Raw genomic sequence first — 18,744 nt, forward strand, 5'->3', positions numbered from 1 at the left:
AGAAGGTCTCTGGGACCCAGGGTACCGGGACCCAGGGTACCTGCACCCAGGGCAAAAGCAGTGACTTCATAGGAGCCTGGGCCAGACATACTTGCTGGTATTGGATGGTCTCCTGGGGAGGCAGGGGGTGTCTGTGGCTCTCTCTGGGGTCATAAAAGCTGGTGGTGGAAATATTTGGGGAGAGTTCATCTACTGGAACTCTTGCTGGAGGCAGATATTTTGCTTGGGTCTATAGCACCAAGACCTGGCATCACTCAACAGCCTGTAGGCTCTAGTGCTGGGATGCATCAGGCCAACCAACCAACAGGGCAGGAGCACAGCCCCACCCATTAGCAGACAGTCTGCCTAAAAACTTTCTGAGCCCACCTCAGACATGGCCACCTCAAGACATGGCCCCTGACACGGCCCAGCCCAGCAGAGGGCCAAGACCCAGCTCTATCCACCAGTGGGCAGGCATCGGCCCGTCCCACAAGGAAGCCTGCACAGGCTTCTAAACCAGACATCTGCCAGGTGGCAGACAGCAGAAGCAAGAAAACTGAAATCCTGCAGCCTGTGGAACTGAGTCTGCAAACACAGGTCAGAACCTACCCTGGGACCAGGTGGTCCCTGGCCCTTGGGCAACAAGAGTAGAGTCAACTGCTAGGACACATGGGACATCCCCTACAGAGGGCCACTTATTCAAGGTTGGGAAACATAACTAACCTTCCATATACATAAGAATACAAATATAAATTTAGACAATGAGACAGCAGAGGAATATGTTCCAGATGAAGGAACAAGATAAAACCCCAAAGCAACAACTAAGTAACATGGAGATAGGCAGTACACTCAAAAGAACTTAGAATAATGATCGTAAAGATGATCCAAGAACACGAAAAAGAATGGATGCACAGAGCAAGAAGTTACAAGAAGTTTTTAACAAAGAGAAAATATAAAGGACAAAAAGAGATGAACAATAAAATGAAAAATATACTAGAAGGAATCAGCAGACTAACTGAGGCAGAAGAATGCATAAGTGAGATGGAAGACATAATGGTGGAAATCACTGCATGGAACAGAATACAGTAAAAAGAATGAAAAGAAATGAGGATGGTCTAAGAGACCTCTGGGATAACATTAAATGCACCAACATTCGTATTATAGGGGTCCCAGAAGGAGAAAAGAGAGAGACGACCTGAGAAAATATTTGAAGAGATAATAGCTGAAAACTTCCCTAACATGGGAAAGGAAACAGTCACCCAAATTCAGGAAGCACAGAGAGTCCCATACAGGATTAATGCAAGGAGGAACACACCGAGAGTAATCAAATTGACAAAAATTATAGACAATAAATAAATAAAAGCAACAAGGGAAAAGCAACAAATAACAGATAAGGGAACTCCCATAGGTTATCAGCTGATTTCTCAGCAGAAACTCTGCAGTCCAGAAGGAGTGGCACAATATATTTAAAGTGATGAAAGGGAAGAACCTATAACCAAGCATACTCTACCCAGCAAGGGTTTCATTCAGATTCTAAGGAAATCAAAAGGTTTACAGACAAAAGCTAAGAGAATTTATCACCACCAGACCAGCTTTGCAACAAATGCTAAAGGAACTTCTCTGGGGGAAAAGAAAAGGCCACAACTAGAAACAAGAAACTTACGAATGGGAAACCTCACCAGTAAAGGCAAACATACAGTAAAGGTAGGAAATCATCTGCACACAAATATAACAAAATGAGCAATCGTGAGAAGAGGAGAGCACAAATGCAAGATATTGGAAATGCATTTGAAATTAAAAGACCAGCAACTTAATCTTGCTTATGTATAGACTGCTATATCAAAACCTCAGGTTAACTGAAAACTGAAAATCTACAAGATATACACAAAAAAGAAAATGGAATCCAAACCCACACTAAAGATAGTCATCAAATCACAAGGGGAAAAAAAATCACAAGAGAACAAAAGAGGAAGGGGAAAAAAAGCCTACAAAAACAAATCCAAAACAACAAAATGGCAATAAGAACATACATATTGATAATTACCTTAAATGTAAATGGATTAAACTCTCCAACCAAAAGACACTGGCTGAATGGATACAAAAACAACACCCATATGTCTGCTGTCTACAAGATCTGGATCTGAAGACCCACTTCAGATCCAGGGACACATACAGACTGAAAGTGAAGGGATGGAAAAATGTATTCCATGCAAATGGAAATCAAAAGAAAGCTGGAGTAGCAATACTCATATCAGACAAAATAGACTTTAAAATAAAGACTATAAGACTGTTAAAGAAATAAGACTGTTACAAGAGACAAAGAAGGACACTACATAATGATCAACAGATCAATCCAAAAAGAAGATATAACAATTGTAAATATATATGCACCCAACATAGGAACATCTCAACATACGAGGTAAATACTAACAGCCATAAAGGGAGAAATCAATAGTAACACAATAATAGTGGGGGACTTTAACACTCCACTTATATCAATGGACAGATCATACAGACAAATCAATAAGGAAAAACAGGCCTTAGATGACACATTAGACCAGATGGACTTAACTGATATTTATAGAGCATCCCATCCAAAAGCAGCAGAATACACATCTCAAGTGTACATGGAACAGTCTGCAGGATTGATCACATGCTGGCCAACAAAGTGAGCCTTGATAAATTTAAGAAAGTTGAATCACATCAAGCATCTTTTCTGGCCACAACACCATGAGATTAGAAGTCAACTACAAGAAAAAAATTGTAAGAAAACACAAACACATGAAGGCTAAAAAATATGCTACTAAACAGTCAATGAATCACTAAAGAAAGAGGAAATTGAAAAGTACCTAGAGACAAATTAAAACAAAAGCACGATGATCCAAAACCTATGGGATGCAGCAAAAGCAGTTCTAAGATGAAGTTTATAGCAATACAGTCTCACCTTAGGAACAAGAAAAATCTGAAATAAATGACCTAAACTTATACCTAAAGCAACTACAGAAAGAAGAACAAAAAAACCCAAGTTTCGTATAATGAAAGAAATCATAAGGATCAGAGCAGCAATGAATGAAATAGAGACTAAGAAAACAATAGAAAAGATCAATGAAACTAAAAGCTGATTCTTTGAAAAGATAAACAAAATTGATAAACCTTTAGCCAGACTCATAAACTAAAAGAGGGAGAGGGCTCAAAACAATAAAACTAGAAATGAAAAAGGAGAAGTTAGAGTAGACATCACAGAAACACAAGGGATCATAAGAGACTACTACAAGCAACTATATGCCAATAAAATGGACAACCTGGAAGAAATGGACAAATTCCTAGAAAAGCACAACCTTCCAAGACTGAACCGGGAAGAAATAGAAAATATAAACAGAGCAATCACAAGCACTGAAATTGAAACTGTGATTTAAAATCTTCCAACAAACAAAAGCCCAGGACCAGATGGCTTCACAGGCGAATTCTATCAAACATTTAGAGAAGAGCTAACACCTATCCTTCTCAAACTCTTCCAAAATATAGCAGAGGCAGGAACCCTCCCAAACTCATTCGACGAGGCCACCATCACCCGGATACCAAGACCAGACAAAGATGTCACAAAGGAAGAAAACTACAGGCCAATATCACTGATGAACATAGATGCAAAAATCCTCAACAAAATCTGGCAAACAGAATCCAACAGCACATTAAAAGGATCATACACCATGATCAAGTGGGGTTTATCCCAGGAATGCAAGGATTCAATATACGCAAAAAAATTCAAACATATTAATGCATTGTAAGTGTATATTATATAGATATGTGGAAAAGAACCTTTGTCCTAAGAAATAACAGAGCCAAATAGGAATTTAAAAATTTAACTAAAAAGAACATTACAGTACATATTTGGGAAAGAAACTAGAAAAAGATTTCAAATGATACTTACCCCCTAATTAATGGCAGAAAAGTAGGAATTCCACTTTTGATTCTATGTATAAACTTTATATGTAGCATTAATATGTAGCATTAAAAAATTTTCACATGTGGACATAAAGTGGAAAAACACACCAAAAACTTAAGTGTTATAACATCTATATTGAGTTGAGATACGAAAGCACATAAATAGCAGAATTTCTACAATATTCATATAGTGACTCTATTACCAGTGGTTCTCAACCTTTAACCTACTTCAGAATGACCCAGAAGGCCTATAAAAACGCAGACCACTGAGCCCTATACCCAGAGTTTCTGATTCAGTAGGTCTGGGGGAGGACATTAGAACTATATTTCTAACAAGTTCCCAGGTGATGCTGACACTGCTAACCTGGTCAGCCCTCTATTCTGACCAAGGCAGAATAAAATTTCACATTATATCAGTACCTTCAAAGCAAAGACAGAGGATCCTGGAGAGAGATTACAACCTAAAGAAAGTCACTGAACTCTAAGTCCTCAATAGAAACTGAAAAAACTTCTGACTGACCAGTTACTATTATAAAACACAAAGAATTTTAAATGTACCTACTATTGCAGTATAAGAGCTCCTACTAGGAGTAGTAGTTGAATAGTTAGTTTTAAATTGGTAGGACAGATGTATTAGCATACTGGAGTGAGCGTAATAGTCATGGGCACCAGTCTGTATATCATACACATGGAATGCAGAACATTCCATAATCCATTTAAATGTAGCTTAAGAGAGTTTCAATCATACTGACAAAAATAAACAGGTTAATTCTTAGATGTCTACAATGATCATGCCATGTCCGGTAACATCTTCTTCAAATATAAAAATATATGAAAAATAGGGCACCAAAGAAAATACTAAGATTCCTATTACCACCATAAAATATTGTCAAGTGCTTGCAAGTACATTCAGATGTTGTTCACAGTAGAGAACTTACAAGGACAATCACCAAAAAAAAAAAGTAAAATATATTAAGCTATTTATTAAGTTAGTATAATTCCTATGATGGTTAGTACATCTCAGTCACAACTGCTGATGCTTCTTTAAGTTTTTATAATCAATATATGGAAGGCATGCAATAATAAGTTCTTTTTGTACATCCCTTCAGACAACATTTTTCTGAGTATCCTCTGTACTTTCTTTGGGGATGATTCCCCCAAAACAAATTGCTTAAGGTTTTAATTTTGTTTGTATTTTTCTTCTGAAATTCTACAATCTCATGAATATATGGACTGATATCTTGTGATGAGGAAAATATCTCTTGTCTTGTCTTAAAAGGCAAGTTGGCCTTTTTGTACTGATGCTCAGACAGTGACTGCATCTTCAAATTGTTTAATGCTTCTTCCTGAGAGGCAAAAGTAGAGACTGTTGAGAGACAAGAAAAAAATCCTACTTTATTAAAATCTTCGTTTAGCTGAAAATTTAATCATAATGCTGTAATACTAGAGTCAGCTAATTTTGAAAACACAAGTAATCACATTTTAACTAGTAAAATGGTTATTTGAAAGCAATGTATATTTTTAACTAAAATAGTTGTAGGTATTGTTTTCCTATAAAAAAGGCCTAGAAACATTTGCACATTTTTATGCAAAAAATATTGAGATATAACTCATATGCCATAAAATTGAGCATTTTAAAGTATACAATTAATATATTCACAGGGTTGTGCAAACATCACCACTACCTAATTCCAGAACATTTCTATCACCCACAAAAGAAACCCCCACCCATTAGCAGTCACTCCCATTTCCCTCTTCCTCCAGCCCCTGGCACCTACTAATCTACTTTCTATTCTATGGATCTGCCTAAATCATACCATATGTGGCCACCTGTGTCTGGTTTCTTTCACTGAGCATATTTTCAAGGTTCAACCATGTTGTAGCATCTCTAGCAATACTTTATTCTTTTTATGGCTGAATAATTTTCCACTGTATGGATATATCACATTTTGTTTATCTGTTTATCAGTTGATGAACATTTGGGTTGTTTCTACTTTTTGACTATTATGAATATGCTCTGAACACCCACATACAAGTTTTTGTGTGAACACATTTTCAGTTTTCTTGGATATATACCTAGGAGTAGAACTGCTGGATCATATGGTAAATTTGTTTAACTTTTTTAGGAACCGCCAAACTATTTTCCACAGTGGTTGTACCATTTTACAGTCCCACCACTAGGCTTCCAACTGCTACACATCTTCACCAACATTTGATATTTTTCATATTTTGATGAGAGCCATCCTAATGGATGTGAAGTGGTATCCCATTGTGGTTTTAATTTGCAATGACCTTGCAACTAATGATGTTGAGCATTTTTCATGTGCTTACTATATATCCTCCTTGTAGAAATGTCTATTCAAATCCTTTGCCAATTTCTAATTATTTGTCTTTTACGCACATTTTTAACTAAGTGGTTAGTAGAAGCCATTTTGGTTTTTGTTGAAATATAAAGAAATGGAAAAGTAGTGATACGCTCAATGAACTGATTATTTCTATTATACTGCTCTTACTCAATATTACTGATAATAAATTAAAATAACACCAGAAGGTAATTAATTGGCGGCTTGTTGGATTTCCATCATTGCCCTTGCCCATCTACAGTCCCTTTTGGGAGATATATTTGCCTCTAACCATTGCTGTAGAGTCACCCTTAGGCAGTCATAGGGTGATTCCACCTTATATCCACAGATGAATAGTCAGGAGGTTGGCACCTGACCCCAAACAAACCAATCTACTACAGTGGCCAGCAATCCATGCCATGTGAAAAGTAAGTTGGCTCAATCAGATTTCCTCTCTTTAAAATTAGAACTAAGAAGTAATGAGAACAAGATGAGTTAGAACCAAAACTGAGAGGATACTATGAAGCTTATCATGACAAGCTAAAGTTATAAAGGAACATAGATATTAGAGGAGAAAAGATTCAGAGAGAGAAAGAGAGAAGGTGATTTTTAGCACTGACTTGATTCCTTAGGCTTTCCAGGGCCTTTCCAGATCCATTTACAGATCTTGTTTTTATAATAACTATCCTCCACTTTTTTCTTGAGGGTATTTAGGAGAAACTCTGTCTCTTGCAGTGACAGTCCTATTAGAATACTCTGTAATAACTTTGTATTTAATAAATGCCTAAGACAAAATGTGGAATAGTAAAACTTTAGGACAGATATTAATCTATTCTAAAGTAGCAAATAATGTCATCTAAGACAGATAAATATGTGATCAATTAAAGTGTGTCACAATGAACAGAGTACACTGAAGGGAAAAGTGAATTAGGTTGTCTACTCAGGTTGAAGAAAGACCTTCCTGGATGAGATGTGCCATGTTCTGCCACTTAAAGGGAAAAAAAAGGCAGACAATAAGAAGGAAACTTGTTCATGAATGAAGGCAACTAGGGACTAGTTAATGAAAAGTACATGTCAAATTGGAGAGGGAACTTAAAAGGGAAACAAGCTGTACTCATCAGGAAACAAGAAAGGTTAAAAATGAGTATTCAAATCAATGAATTTGAAAAAGAGCAACAGAGATAACCCAAATAAGTAATAAGGAAAGAAATCAATGAATTATAGAAACAAAACAATATAAAGATTTAGAAAACCAAAAGTTGGCTCTTTTAAAGGATTAATAAAATATAACTTTAGCCAGACTAATCAAGAAAAAAAGATGAATGTGAACAAAATACACTAGGAAAAAAAGGACTACAATACAGATACAACAGTGGTTCATACAAATCAACATCAAAAAAACAAAACAACCCAATCAAAAAATGTACAGAAGAACTGAACAGACATTTTTCCAGAGAGGAAATGCAGATGGCCAACAGGCACATGAAAAGATGCTCAACATCGCTAATCATCAAGGAAATGAGTCAAATCAAAACCACAGTGAAATATCACCTCATACCTACCAGAATGGCTATCATCAAAACTAACACAACCAATGTTGGCAAGGATGAGGGGAAAAGGGAACCCTCGTACTGTTGGTGAGAATGTAAACTGGTGCAGCCACTCTAGAAAACAGTCTGGAGGTTTCTCAAAAAACTAAAACTAGAACTACCATATGACCCAGCAATTTCACTTCTACGTATATATCCAAAAGAAACAATACACTAATTCGAAAAGATACAGGCACCCCAATGTTCATAGCAGCATATTTACAATTGCCAAGATATGGAAGCAACCTAAGTGTCCATCAACATATGAATGGATAGAAAAAGTTGTGAGATATATATATATATGTATGTATGTATATATAATGGAATATTACTCAGCCATAAAAAAGAATGAGATTTTGCCTTCTGCAGCAACATGGATAGACTTGGAGGGTATTATGCTAAGTGAAGTAAGTCAGACAGAGAAAGACAAATACTGTATGATATCACTATATGTGGAATCTAAAAAATACAACAAATAGTGAATATAACAAAAAAGAAGCAGTCTCACAGATACAGAGAAGAAATGAGTGGTTACCAGGGAGGAGAGGTAAGACAGGGGTGGGGGATTATGAGGTAAAACAATTATGTATAAAATAAGCTACAAGGATATATTGTACAATACCAGTAATATAGCCAATATTTTATAATAGCCAATATTTTATAATAACTATAAATGGAGTATAAAAATTGTACACCTGTAACATATAATATTGTACCCCAACTATACTTCAATTAAAAACATTTTTTTAAACCATAAGCCCATTTCACTTACAAATGTTTGTTTGAAAGTCCCAAATAAGGTATTAGTTAACTGAATCCATGAACGTATTTTACAAATATATTAAGAAAGTGTTTATCCCAGAAATGCAAGATCACAAAATCTATCAATGCAATTTACTATATTAATAGACTCCCATGCTCACTCTCAGCTGGTTTTGCTTTCTACTTTATAAGAAAATGAAGGAATCAGAAGAGAACTTGTATTTGCTCCCTTCACTGTCTTTTTACTCATCTCTTAACATCTGTACCCATAATTCTGCCTTCCTAAGTATTTCCATAGATGAATTATCCACTCTAAAACCAATTCCTCCACTTATGGACTAGATCTATTTCCTCCTGCCCACTCTGGGATATCACTCCAGCAGTGCTTCTCTTTATCTTTCTTTCATCATTATTTTTTCACTTCTAGCGAACCACTCCTATCAGCAAATGTGCTATTTCTCCCACTTAAAAAAACAAAAAAAAACAAGAAACACTTCTCTTGGCCCTGCTTACCATCCAATTTCTTTTCTCTCCTCTGTAGCAAAACTCCTTCTGTATTTATTAATTCACTTCTCTTCTCTTACTCGGTCTGAAATGCATTCTATACAGGCTTTTACTCCATCACTCCACCAAAACTTCTCTTATCAAGCTCACAAACAACCTCTATATTGCTAAATTCAACAGCCAACTCTCATCTTATTTAACTAATAAAAACCACTCCTTCTTGATATGCTTTCTTCACTTGGTTTCCAGGATACCACATTCTCTCTCCTTCCCACCTAACTATTTGCCCCTTTCTACCTCCTTTACAAGTACTTCCTCTTCAGTTTTTTTTAATGTTGATGTCTCCCAGAGCTCAGTCCTTGGTACTCTTTTCAATCTATACTTACTCTCTTCATGATCTCATCCAGTCTTATGGCTTAAAAAATTATCTATATACCTGTGGCTCCTTAATTTCTTTCTTCAAGCAAATTTTTTCTTCCAAACTCCAGATTCATATATCCTACTTGCTACTCAACATCTCCACTCTGATGTCTCAAACTCAACATGTTTAAAACTCCACCTGAACTTTTCAAACTCAAAATGTCCAAAGATGAACTACTAATACTGTTTTCCAAACCTGTTCCACTTGAGGCCTTTCCTATTTCAGTTGATAGTAACCCTATCCTTCCAGGTGTTCAAAGCAAAAACTCTGAAATCACATATTTTTTTAACATATTGGAGTAATTCCTGATTTTTCTTTTTTCTCATATCTCACATCATATCTGCCCAAATATATCTAGATTATAACAGTTATCACTGCTTCCACTCACTGCTACCATCCTTATCCAGATGCTATCCTCTCTAATACCTTCCTAACAGGTCTCTCTGTTTCTACTCTTGCTTCCCTACAGTCTATCCTCAACACAGTGGTCAAAGTGATCCCTTTAAAATGTCAATTATGTCACTCCTCTGCTCAAAAACCTGTAATGACTCCTCGCAAATGCTGTAAGAATAAAAAAAGAAGAGTGGTATAAAGTTTAGAAAGTAAGTGACAAAAAACTATTAAGATAGTTCCACATAATTACTGGATTAAAATCAACCTGTAAAACTCAACTGCATTTCTCTAACCAATGATCACTAACTAGAAATATAATTAACAAGTATTTACAATAGCAACAAAATTAAAGTATTAAGCATTAACTTAACCAACAATACAGAAAGTCTCTATAGAGAAAACTTTAAAATTCTAATGACAGAATACAAAGATATTCCATGTTTTTGGCTGAGATGACTTTTTGTTAAAAAGATGTCAATTCTCTTCAAATTATTCTCTGTAATTCCATGCATCCCATTTAAATTCCAGATGGGTTTTTATAAAATAAATTCAATAAGCTTACTCTTAAATGTATATATAAGGATAAAGGCAGAGGATTAGTTCAGTCAACCTTAAGGGAAAAAAATAATTGGAGACTTGCTCTCCAAGATAAATGACACCCTACAGAGTCATAGTACTAAAACAGTGTAGTAATAATACAAAGTCAAACAAAAAGACCAATTAAATAAGAATCTCAGACAAACTTAATAAACAATAAAAGTGGCTCTACAATCAATGGGAAAAAACCGATTGTTCAGTAGATGGTATTCAGAAAATTATTTCTTCATGTAGAGAAAAGTAAGACACTGAGAAAACTAAGATAGTATCCCTAGCAGAACAGAACCAAAAATGGGCCCCAGAATTAAGGACCTAATGAGAACAGTAAAACTATAAAATTAACAGAAGAACAGAAAAGGAACCTCTAAAACTTTTGAAAGTTTTGTTCATACTTTTGAAAGTATGAACAATAAGGCAAAACACTTATCGTCTAATTGTATAAAAATTAAGACTTTCTGTCAAACACCAGTAGACAGATGACAGAATAGGAGAACATATTTGTAATATCTAAAACCTACAGCTGATTACTATTGTATCTAGATTTTGAATAACTCTTACAAATCAACTGGAAGATGACAATTCCAACAAAAAGTGAGCAAAATGTATAAACAGGAAATTTTCAGAAAAAAGGAACCCAAGAGGCTAATATGTATATGAAGAGGTGCTCAAATTCAGAGCAAATTAAGACAAAAATGAGACACTATTTCACGCCTGTGGCACTGGCAAAAGTTAAAAATTGTATAATGTTAATTCTTGACAGGGATACAGAACACAGGAATCCTCATGTACTAGTGGTGCAACTATAAATTGGTGTAGCCATTCTGCAAAGCAATCTGAATGCACCTCAAGTAAATTAAGCGTAATATATTTTATGATACATCAATTCTACCCCTAGGTATATATCCCAGAGAAATGTCCACACAGATCCATAAGGGGGCATATACAATGATGCTCACTGCAGTGTTATTTATAGTGGCAGGGAGTTGAAGGCTATATAGGTTAGATGTTCATCACTAGGAGAAAGAATAAGTAAAATGTGAGGAATGCGTATGAATATTATGCAGCAGTTTGAAGCAATGACTAAAAGTTCACATAGCAATAATAAGATATAGATCTCAAATACCATTTAGATATATTTTTAAAATACATGCACAGGAAATAATGCACAATTTGCAATAAAACGTATAAAAACAAAAATACATAATAAAACATTGGAATGGATGCCTATGGGAGGAGGAGAATGGGCATGAAGAAAGGAGATATGTGGAGACTAATTATCTTCTAACATACCATATAATTTATTTATGTTTATTGTCTATCTTTACTATTCTGTAAGCTTCATGAAGGCAAGAACCTTCACTGCCTCCTGAGTGAAACTGTTCACTCTTATATCCCAAGCAGCATGAATACTAACTAATATACAACAGGCACACAAATTTTGTTGAATTAATATATAAATAGAGAGGTTCTGCATAGCCAGTTGTGATAATGATATCTAAAGAAACAAGAAAATAAACAAAAAAACAAGAACAAGTGAATGAAGACCAAGAATGGGGGAATACAGCCTATCTAACTGGAATAGTGGTTATGGATTATGAAAAACTGGTGATGAAACTTTGATGATTTCACCTGGTACTAAGAGTTAGGCAGCACCATACTCAGCCAGAATTTAGAAATATGACGTTAGCTTCATGGTGCCACACTATGAGGTAAGCATGAGACATGGCCCATACATTCAGGATCCACTAACAAGAAGTACACATCTCAAATTCAAGTTATGCATGAGTAGTCCTGAAAAAAAGCATTTTTGAATATGAGTGTATCAAACTATCTTTTCCTGTGTCAGACTCAAATAGATCATCAGAAGATTAAAATTGTTGATAACTGACTTGATCTAATATAGAAATATATTCTGCTGATATAAGCTAAATAAAAATCAATCAACTTTACAGCAACATTCACATGTAAAAGAAATTGCATACTTATATATTCTACGTTGGAATTCTATATTGGAAACACATACCTCTCTACAACTTCTAAATTAGTCACTAGAAATTAATAGGACTACATGTCGTCTTTCCTTATAGATTAAGAATTCTTTAAATTTTAATACACATTCATATTGATAACCTAAATCCATTTTTCGTTCTTCCATATATTTTAAAACAACCATGGTTTTATTGCCACATGATATTTCCACTTCAGCAAACGGCCCTTTATATAGCTCCCATAGTAACATGTTTAATGGGTATGAGAACTCTGAAATATTATCAGATGTATTTTCATTTCCTACGAATCCTGTTTCATTGCAGATCCCTCCTCATTGAATTAGTGACATGTCCTCCTTCAGGGGATTGTGAATAATACCTGAGACAAAGGAGTGATTAATCAGCTCTGAGTTTTAAAGTTGACTTTTTATTAATGAGAAAAGTGTTTCCTCCAGAGTAGGCTTTGTCGAGAAAAAGGATTCTAAACTCTTTTTCAATAATAAACTCAAGCTTGGATGACTGAAGGTAAAATTTTGACTAGGTTATAGGTAATGAGAGCACAGTATTTGATGTGAGAGAAATGCCCACTGAACATGAAGTAGAAAGGGTAGGTCCACCTTGCATTTCTGGGAGAAAAGAGTAATGAAGAAATAGAGAAGTGAACTATTCCCTTGTTACTCAAAGAGCAGTGTCCAACTAACAGAATAAGCATCACCTGGGAGCTTATAAAACTGTAGACTCTCAGGCCCCACCCCAGACCTACTGAATCAGAATCTGTATATTAACAGTATTCCCCAGGTGATTCATATACACATTAAAGTGTGAATATCAACTGAACTAAGGTACAATTTAGAGACTGGTGAGAAACAATTCCTTCTTTATAAGAGCAGGATAAAGTGAGTTTATATGTAGGCGGTTTTGATGGTGGAAAATGATTAAGATTCAGTCTGATGCTTTCTGTTGTTTCTGTCTTTAAAAGTTTTCATTCCCCTTATATGCAGATGGCATGATACTCTATATAGAAAACCCTAAAGACTCCACACAAAAACTACTAGAACTGCTAAACAAATTTAGCAAGGTAGTAGGATACAAGATTAACATACAGAAATCTGTTGCATTTCTTTCCACTAACAATGAGATATGAGAAACAGATAGTAAAAAAAAAAAAAAAAAAATCCCTTTTAAAATCACATCAAAAAAAAAACAAACAAAAAAAACCTAGGAATAAACCTGACCAAGGAGTGAAAGACTTATACCCTGAGAACTATAAAACATTGATAAATGAAACTGAAGATGATTCAAAGAAACGGAAAGATATCCCATGCTCTTGGATTGGAAGAAATCTACAGATTTAATGCGATCCCTGTCAAATGACCCACAACATTTTTCACAGAACTAGAACAAATAATCCTAAAATTAATATGGACCCACAAAAGACCCAGAATTGCCAAAGCAATCCTAAGGAAAAAGAACAAAGCTGGAGACACAACCCTCTCAGACTTTAGACAATACTACAAAGCTACAGTCATCAAAACAGTGTGATATTGGCACAAAAACAGACATAAGGATCAACTGAACAGAATAGAGAGCCCAGAAATAAACCCACACACCTATGGTCAATTAGTCTTCAACAAAGGAGACAAGAATATACAATGGAGAAAAGACAGTCTCTTCAGCAAGTGGTGCTGGGAAAGCTGGACAGCCCCACGTAAATCAATGAGGGTAGAACACTCCCTCACACCATACACAAAAATAAACTCAAAATGGCTTAAAGTCTTAAATATAAGACATGACACCATATAATTCCTAGTAGAGAACATAGGCAAAACATTCTCTGACATAAATCATACCAATGTTTTCTTAGGTCAGTCTCCCAAGGCAATAGAAATAAAAGCAAAAATGAGCAAAGGGGACCTAATCAAACTTATAAGCTTTTGCACAGCAAAGGAAACCATAAACGGAATGAAAAGACAACCTACAGAATGGGAGAAAATATTTGCAAATGATGTGACCAACAAGGGCTTAATTTCCAAAATATACAAACAGCTCATATAGCTCAATATAAAACAAAACAAAACAAAACAAACAACCCAGTCAAAACTGGGCAGAAGAACTAAATAGACACTTCTCCAAAGAAGACTACAGATGGTCAATGGGCACATGAAGGTGCTCAACATCGCTAGTTATTAGAGAAATGCAAATCAAAACTACAATGAGGTATTACTTCACACTGGTCAGAATGGCCATCATCAAAAAGTCTACAAATAATAAATGCTGGAGAGGGTGTGGAGAAAAGGGAACCCTCCTACACTGTTGGTGGGAATGTAAACTGGTACAGCCACTATGAAGAACAGTATGGAGGTTCCTTTAAAAATTATTGGGTTGGCCAAAATGTTCATTTGTTTTTGTTTTTGTTTTCCGTAAGATGGCTCTGGTAGCGTTTAGGTGTCTTTAACTTCATTCGAAACAATTTTGTTAGTTTGTATTGTGACAGCTGTCATATCAGCATATTAAAAAAAAAAAAACACTTATTAGGGACTTCCCTGGCGGTCCGGTGGTTAAGACTTCACCTTCCAATGCAGGGGTTTGGGTTCAATCCCTGGTCAGGGAGTTAAGATCCCACATGCCTCTCGGCCAAAAAACGAAAATGTAAAACAGAAGCAATATTGTAACAAATTCAATAAAGACTTTAAAAATGGTCCCCACCAAAAAAAATCTAAAAAGAAAAAAACCTTATCAAAATTGGTGAATTTTTGTGTAGCCATTTTAATACTGAAGATGGAAGAAAAATAGCAACATTTTCGGTATATTATGCTTCGTTAATATTCCAAGAAAGGTAAAAATGCAACTGAAACGCAAAAAATTTGTGCAGTGTATGGAGAAGGTGCTGTGACTGATCGAATGTGTCAAAAGTGATTTGCAAAGTTTTGTGCTGGAGGTTGCTCACTGGACGATGCTCCACAGTCGGGCAGACCAGTTGAAGTTGATAGCGATCAAATCGAGACATTAATTGAGAACAATCAACGTTATACCATGCAGGAGACAGCCAACATACTCAAAATATCCAAATCAAGCAATGAAAATCATTTGCTTGGTTATATTAATCACTTTGATGTTTGGGTTCCACATAAGTTAAGCAAAAAACCTTCTTGACCATATTTCCACATGTGATTCTCTACTGAAATGTAATGAAAACATTCCGTTTTTAAAACAAATTGTGACAGGCGATGAAAAGTGGACACTGTACAATAAAGTGGAATGGAAGAGATCATGGGGCAAGCGAAATGAACCACCACCAACCACACCAAAGGCCGGTCTTCAGCCAAAGAAGGAGATGTTGTGTATATGGTGGGACTGGAAGGGAATCCTCTACTATGAGCTCCTTCCTGAAAACCAAACGATTAATTCCAACAAGCACTGCTCCCAGTTAGACCAACTGAAAGCAGCACTCAGTGAAAAGCGTCTGGAATTAGTCAACAGAATACACATAATCTTCCATCAGGATAACACAAGACCACATGTTCCTTTGATGGCCAGGCAAAAACTGTTACAGCTTGGCTGGGACGTTCTGATTCATCTGCCGTATTAACCAGACACTGCACCTTCAGATTTCCACTTATTTTGATCTTTACAAAATTCTCTTAATGGAAAAAATTTCAATTCCCTGGAAGATTGTAAAAGGCACCTGGAACAGTTCTTTGCTCAAAAAGATATAAAGTTTTGGGAAGATGGAATTATGAAGTTGCCTGGAAAATGGCAGAGGGTAGTGGAACAAAATGGTGAATACATTGTTCAACAGTTATGGGTGAAAATGAAAAATGTGTCTTTTAGTTTTACTTAAAAACCAAAGGAACACACACAATGGAATATTACTCATCCATAAAAAAGAATGAAATAATGCCATTTGTAGCAACATGGTGCAACCTAGAGATTATCATATTAAATGAAGTAAGTCAGACAGAGAAAGACAAATATCATGATTATCACTTATATGTGGAATCTAAAAAAATAATACAAATGAACTTATTTACAAAACAGAAATAGACATAGGAAACAAACTTATGGTTACTAAAGGGGAAAGGGGGGAGGGACAAATTAGAAGTATGGGACTAACAGATACACACTACTATATATACAATAAATTAAAAAAGGACTTTCTGTGTAGCACAGGGAACTATATTCAATATCTTGTAATAACCTATAATGGAAAAAATCTGAAAAAGAATATATACAAATATACATATATAACTAATCTAATAACTAAACTAATATTATATATAAATACAACTGAGTCAATTTGCTGTACACCCGAAACTAACACAACATTGTAAATCAAATACACATCAATAAAAACAATTTTATTCTCTTAGCAACAATAATCTTATAAGATTTATTCATTCATTCATTAAAGAAGAATAAGTGCTTATCAGAATATAGCCAATACTTTATAACTTTAAATGGAATATAATCTATAGAAATTTTGAATCACCATGTTATACACCTGAGACTAATATTGTAAACCAACTATACCTCAAAACAAAAAAAAAGAATAAGTGTTTATAATGTGCTAGGCAATGTTTTAGCTTGTTTCAGTCATCTACATTAGGGTCTCTCTTTTGGCACGATAGTCTAACTCCTTTCCTTAATTTCAGAAATCTTGACTTTTGCAAAATTTGTCCAAATAGAATCAACTGGATTACTATAAAAGGCAATAACTTCAATGACACTACACTCTATAGACCACAGTCTACAAATAAAGTGCATTTTCTTTTAAAATGGCAAACATATTGGGACTAAAATGTGTTAGTCACAAAATGTAAAAACAGAAGAATGGATCTGAAACAAAAATATTCTTCCTAAAGACTGCTTAAAAGCATTAAGTATAAATTCAATACATATTAAGCACATACCCTGTGCTCAGCCCTCTGCTAGACATTTCAGATAAAAACATACATGAGCAATCCCTATAACATGGTATGGCATACAGGGCTGGCATTAAGAGATTGAGACTTGCCAGTAGCACAAGCCTAGTGCTTAGAAAGACCCTGCATTTTGTTTAATGCTCTGTTGTCCCAGTCTTGAAATTCTCAATAATTTTATCTTTTGACTTGTATGTGAAGTCTGATGGGACAGAGGACCATGTGTTTGAGCAGAGGAGATACGCACAAGAAAGGTAAAAAGCTTTATATTTTAGTACCTTTAACAGTTTTTCCTGCTTTTTGAACAAGGGGCCCTGCATTTTTATTTGCACTAGGCCGGGCCAATTATGTAGCAGGTCCTCATTACAGTTAAATATTACAGTTAAATATAAATAGTTAAATAGAATTATGTGTTAGATATTGCGGTAGAATGGAGAATGGAGTGAGTAGCTATGAAATGGTCAGTGATGAGTTCACAGGGAAAATGATACCTAAATCAGGCTTTGAAGGGCAAAATAGTTTGCCAGGTGACAAGGGCACTGCAGAAAGGGAAAGCGAGGGAAACAGCATTATTCTTATACAAATGTGTAGACTTACATGTGTACGCTTCTTTCCTCCAAGTTACAACAAACAAAAACAAAGACTTCATGGCTTTTGTATATGTATTAGGCACAAATTCCATTTCCTGCAGAAGTTCCATGCCTGGCAGGGCAAATTCGGGAATAAGAAATGTACAAAGATGAAAAAACATGCCTCTGGTTTAGATTTTTACCTGGGTTTGTCGCTCTCCTCCAGACCGGGAAAGTGGTTTGCGAGCTTTCTAACCGGTCAGGGATAAAGGTTTCGACCTTCTCCGAGGCCTGGGAAAGCAGCTGTGTGAAAGGCTTTTCCTCCTCACTGTGGCTCCAGTTAACAGTGCCACAGGGTTTTACTATTTCTTGCAGCAGATGCCTGCCGCACAATCTCCTGGCTCGACTAATGTTGTTCAGCTCACGGGAGACCCGAACTAGCAGGAGCCCGACACACAAGCAGAAGAGCCACGGCATCCCTGGACCCCCAACACAGACAGATCCGCCGAGGGCCCTAACTGCCGTCTGTCCCACGACTGCGCGTGCGCACCTGGCGACCTTCTGATTTTCGCGTGCAGACCTCGCGAGAACTTCAAGACTAGGTGAGCAGCGCCGGCGCCTAAACTTCCCGTGTTACGCGGGGCTCTCAGGCCGTCCCAGGTGGCTGCCTGTTAATTTTTAAAATGATTGATTAGTTTTTCTTGCCATCCTCACTAGGGAGACTCATCAAATGAAATAC

General features: G+C 35.9%; 1 protein-coding gene across 1 annotated transcript; it reads right to left on the minus strand.

Annotated features, from left to right (window-relative positions):
- Positions 1-4,945: 4,945 nt before the first annotated feature.
- INSL6 (insulin like 6) lies at positions 4,946-18,482 on the minus strand. The gene is given in 3 exon segments (XM_030877117.2): positions 4,946-5,012; positions 5,014-5,287; positions 18,209-18,482. Coding segments are annotated over 3 exon segments (615 nt in total).
- Positions 18,483-18,744: the final 262 nt, after the last annotated feature.

The sequence above is a fragment of the Globicephala melas genome, chromosome 6, assembly GCF_963455315.2.
Source record: "Globicephala melas chromosome 6, mGloMel1.2, whole genome shotgun sequence".
Classification (NCBI taxonomy): Eukaryota; Metazoa; Chordata; class Mammalia; order Artiodactyla; family Delphinidae; genus Globicephala; species Globicephala melas.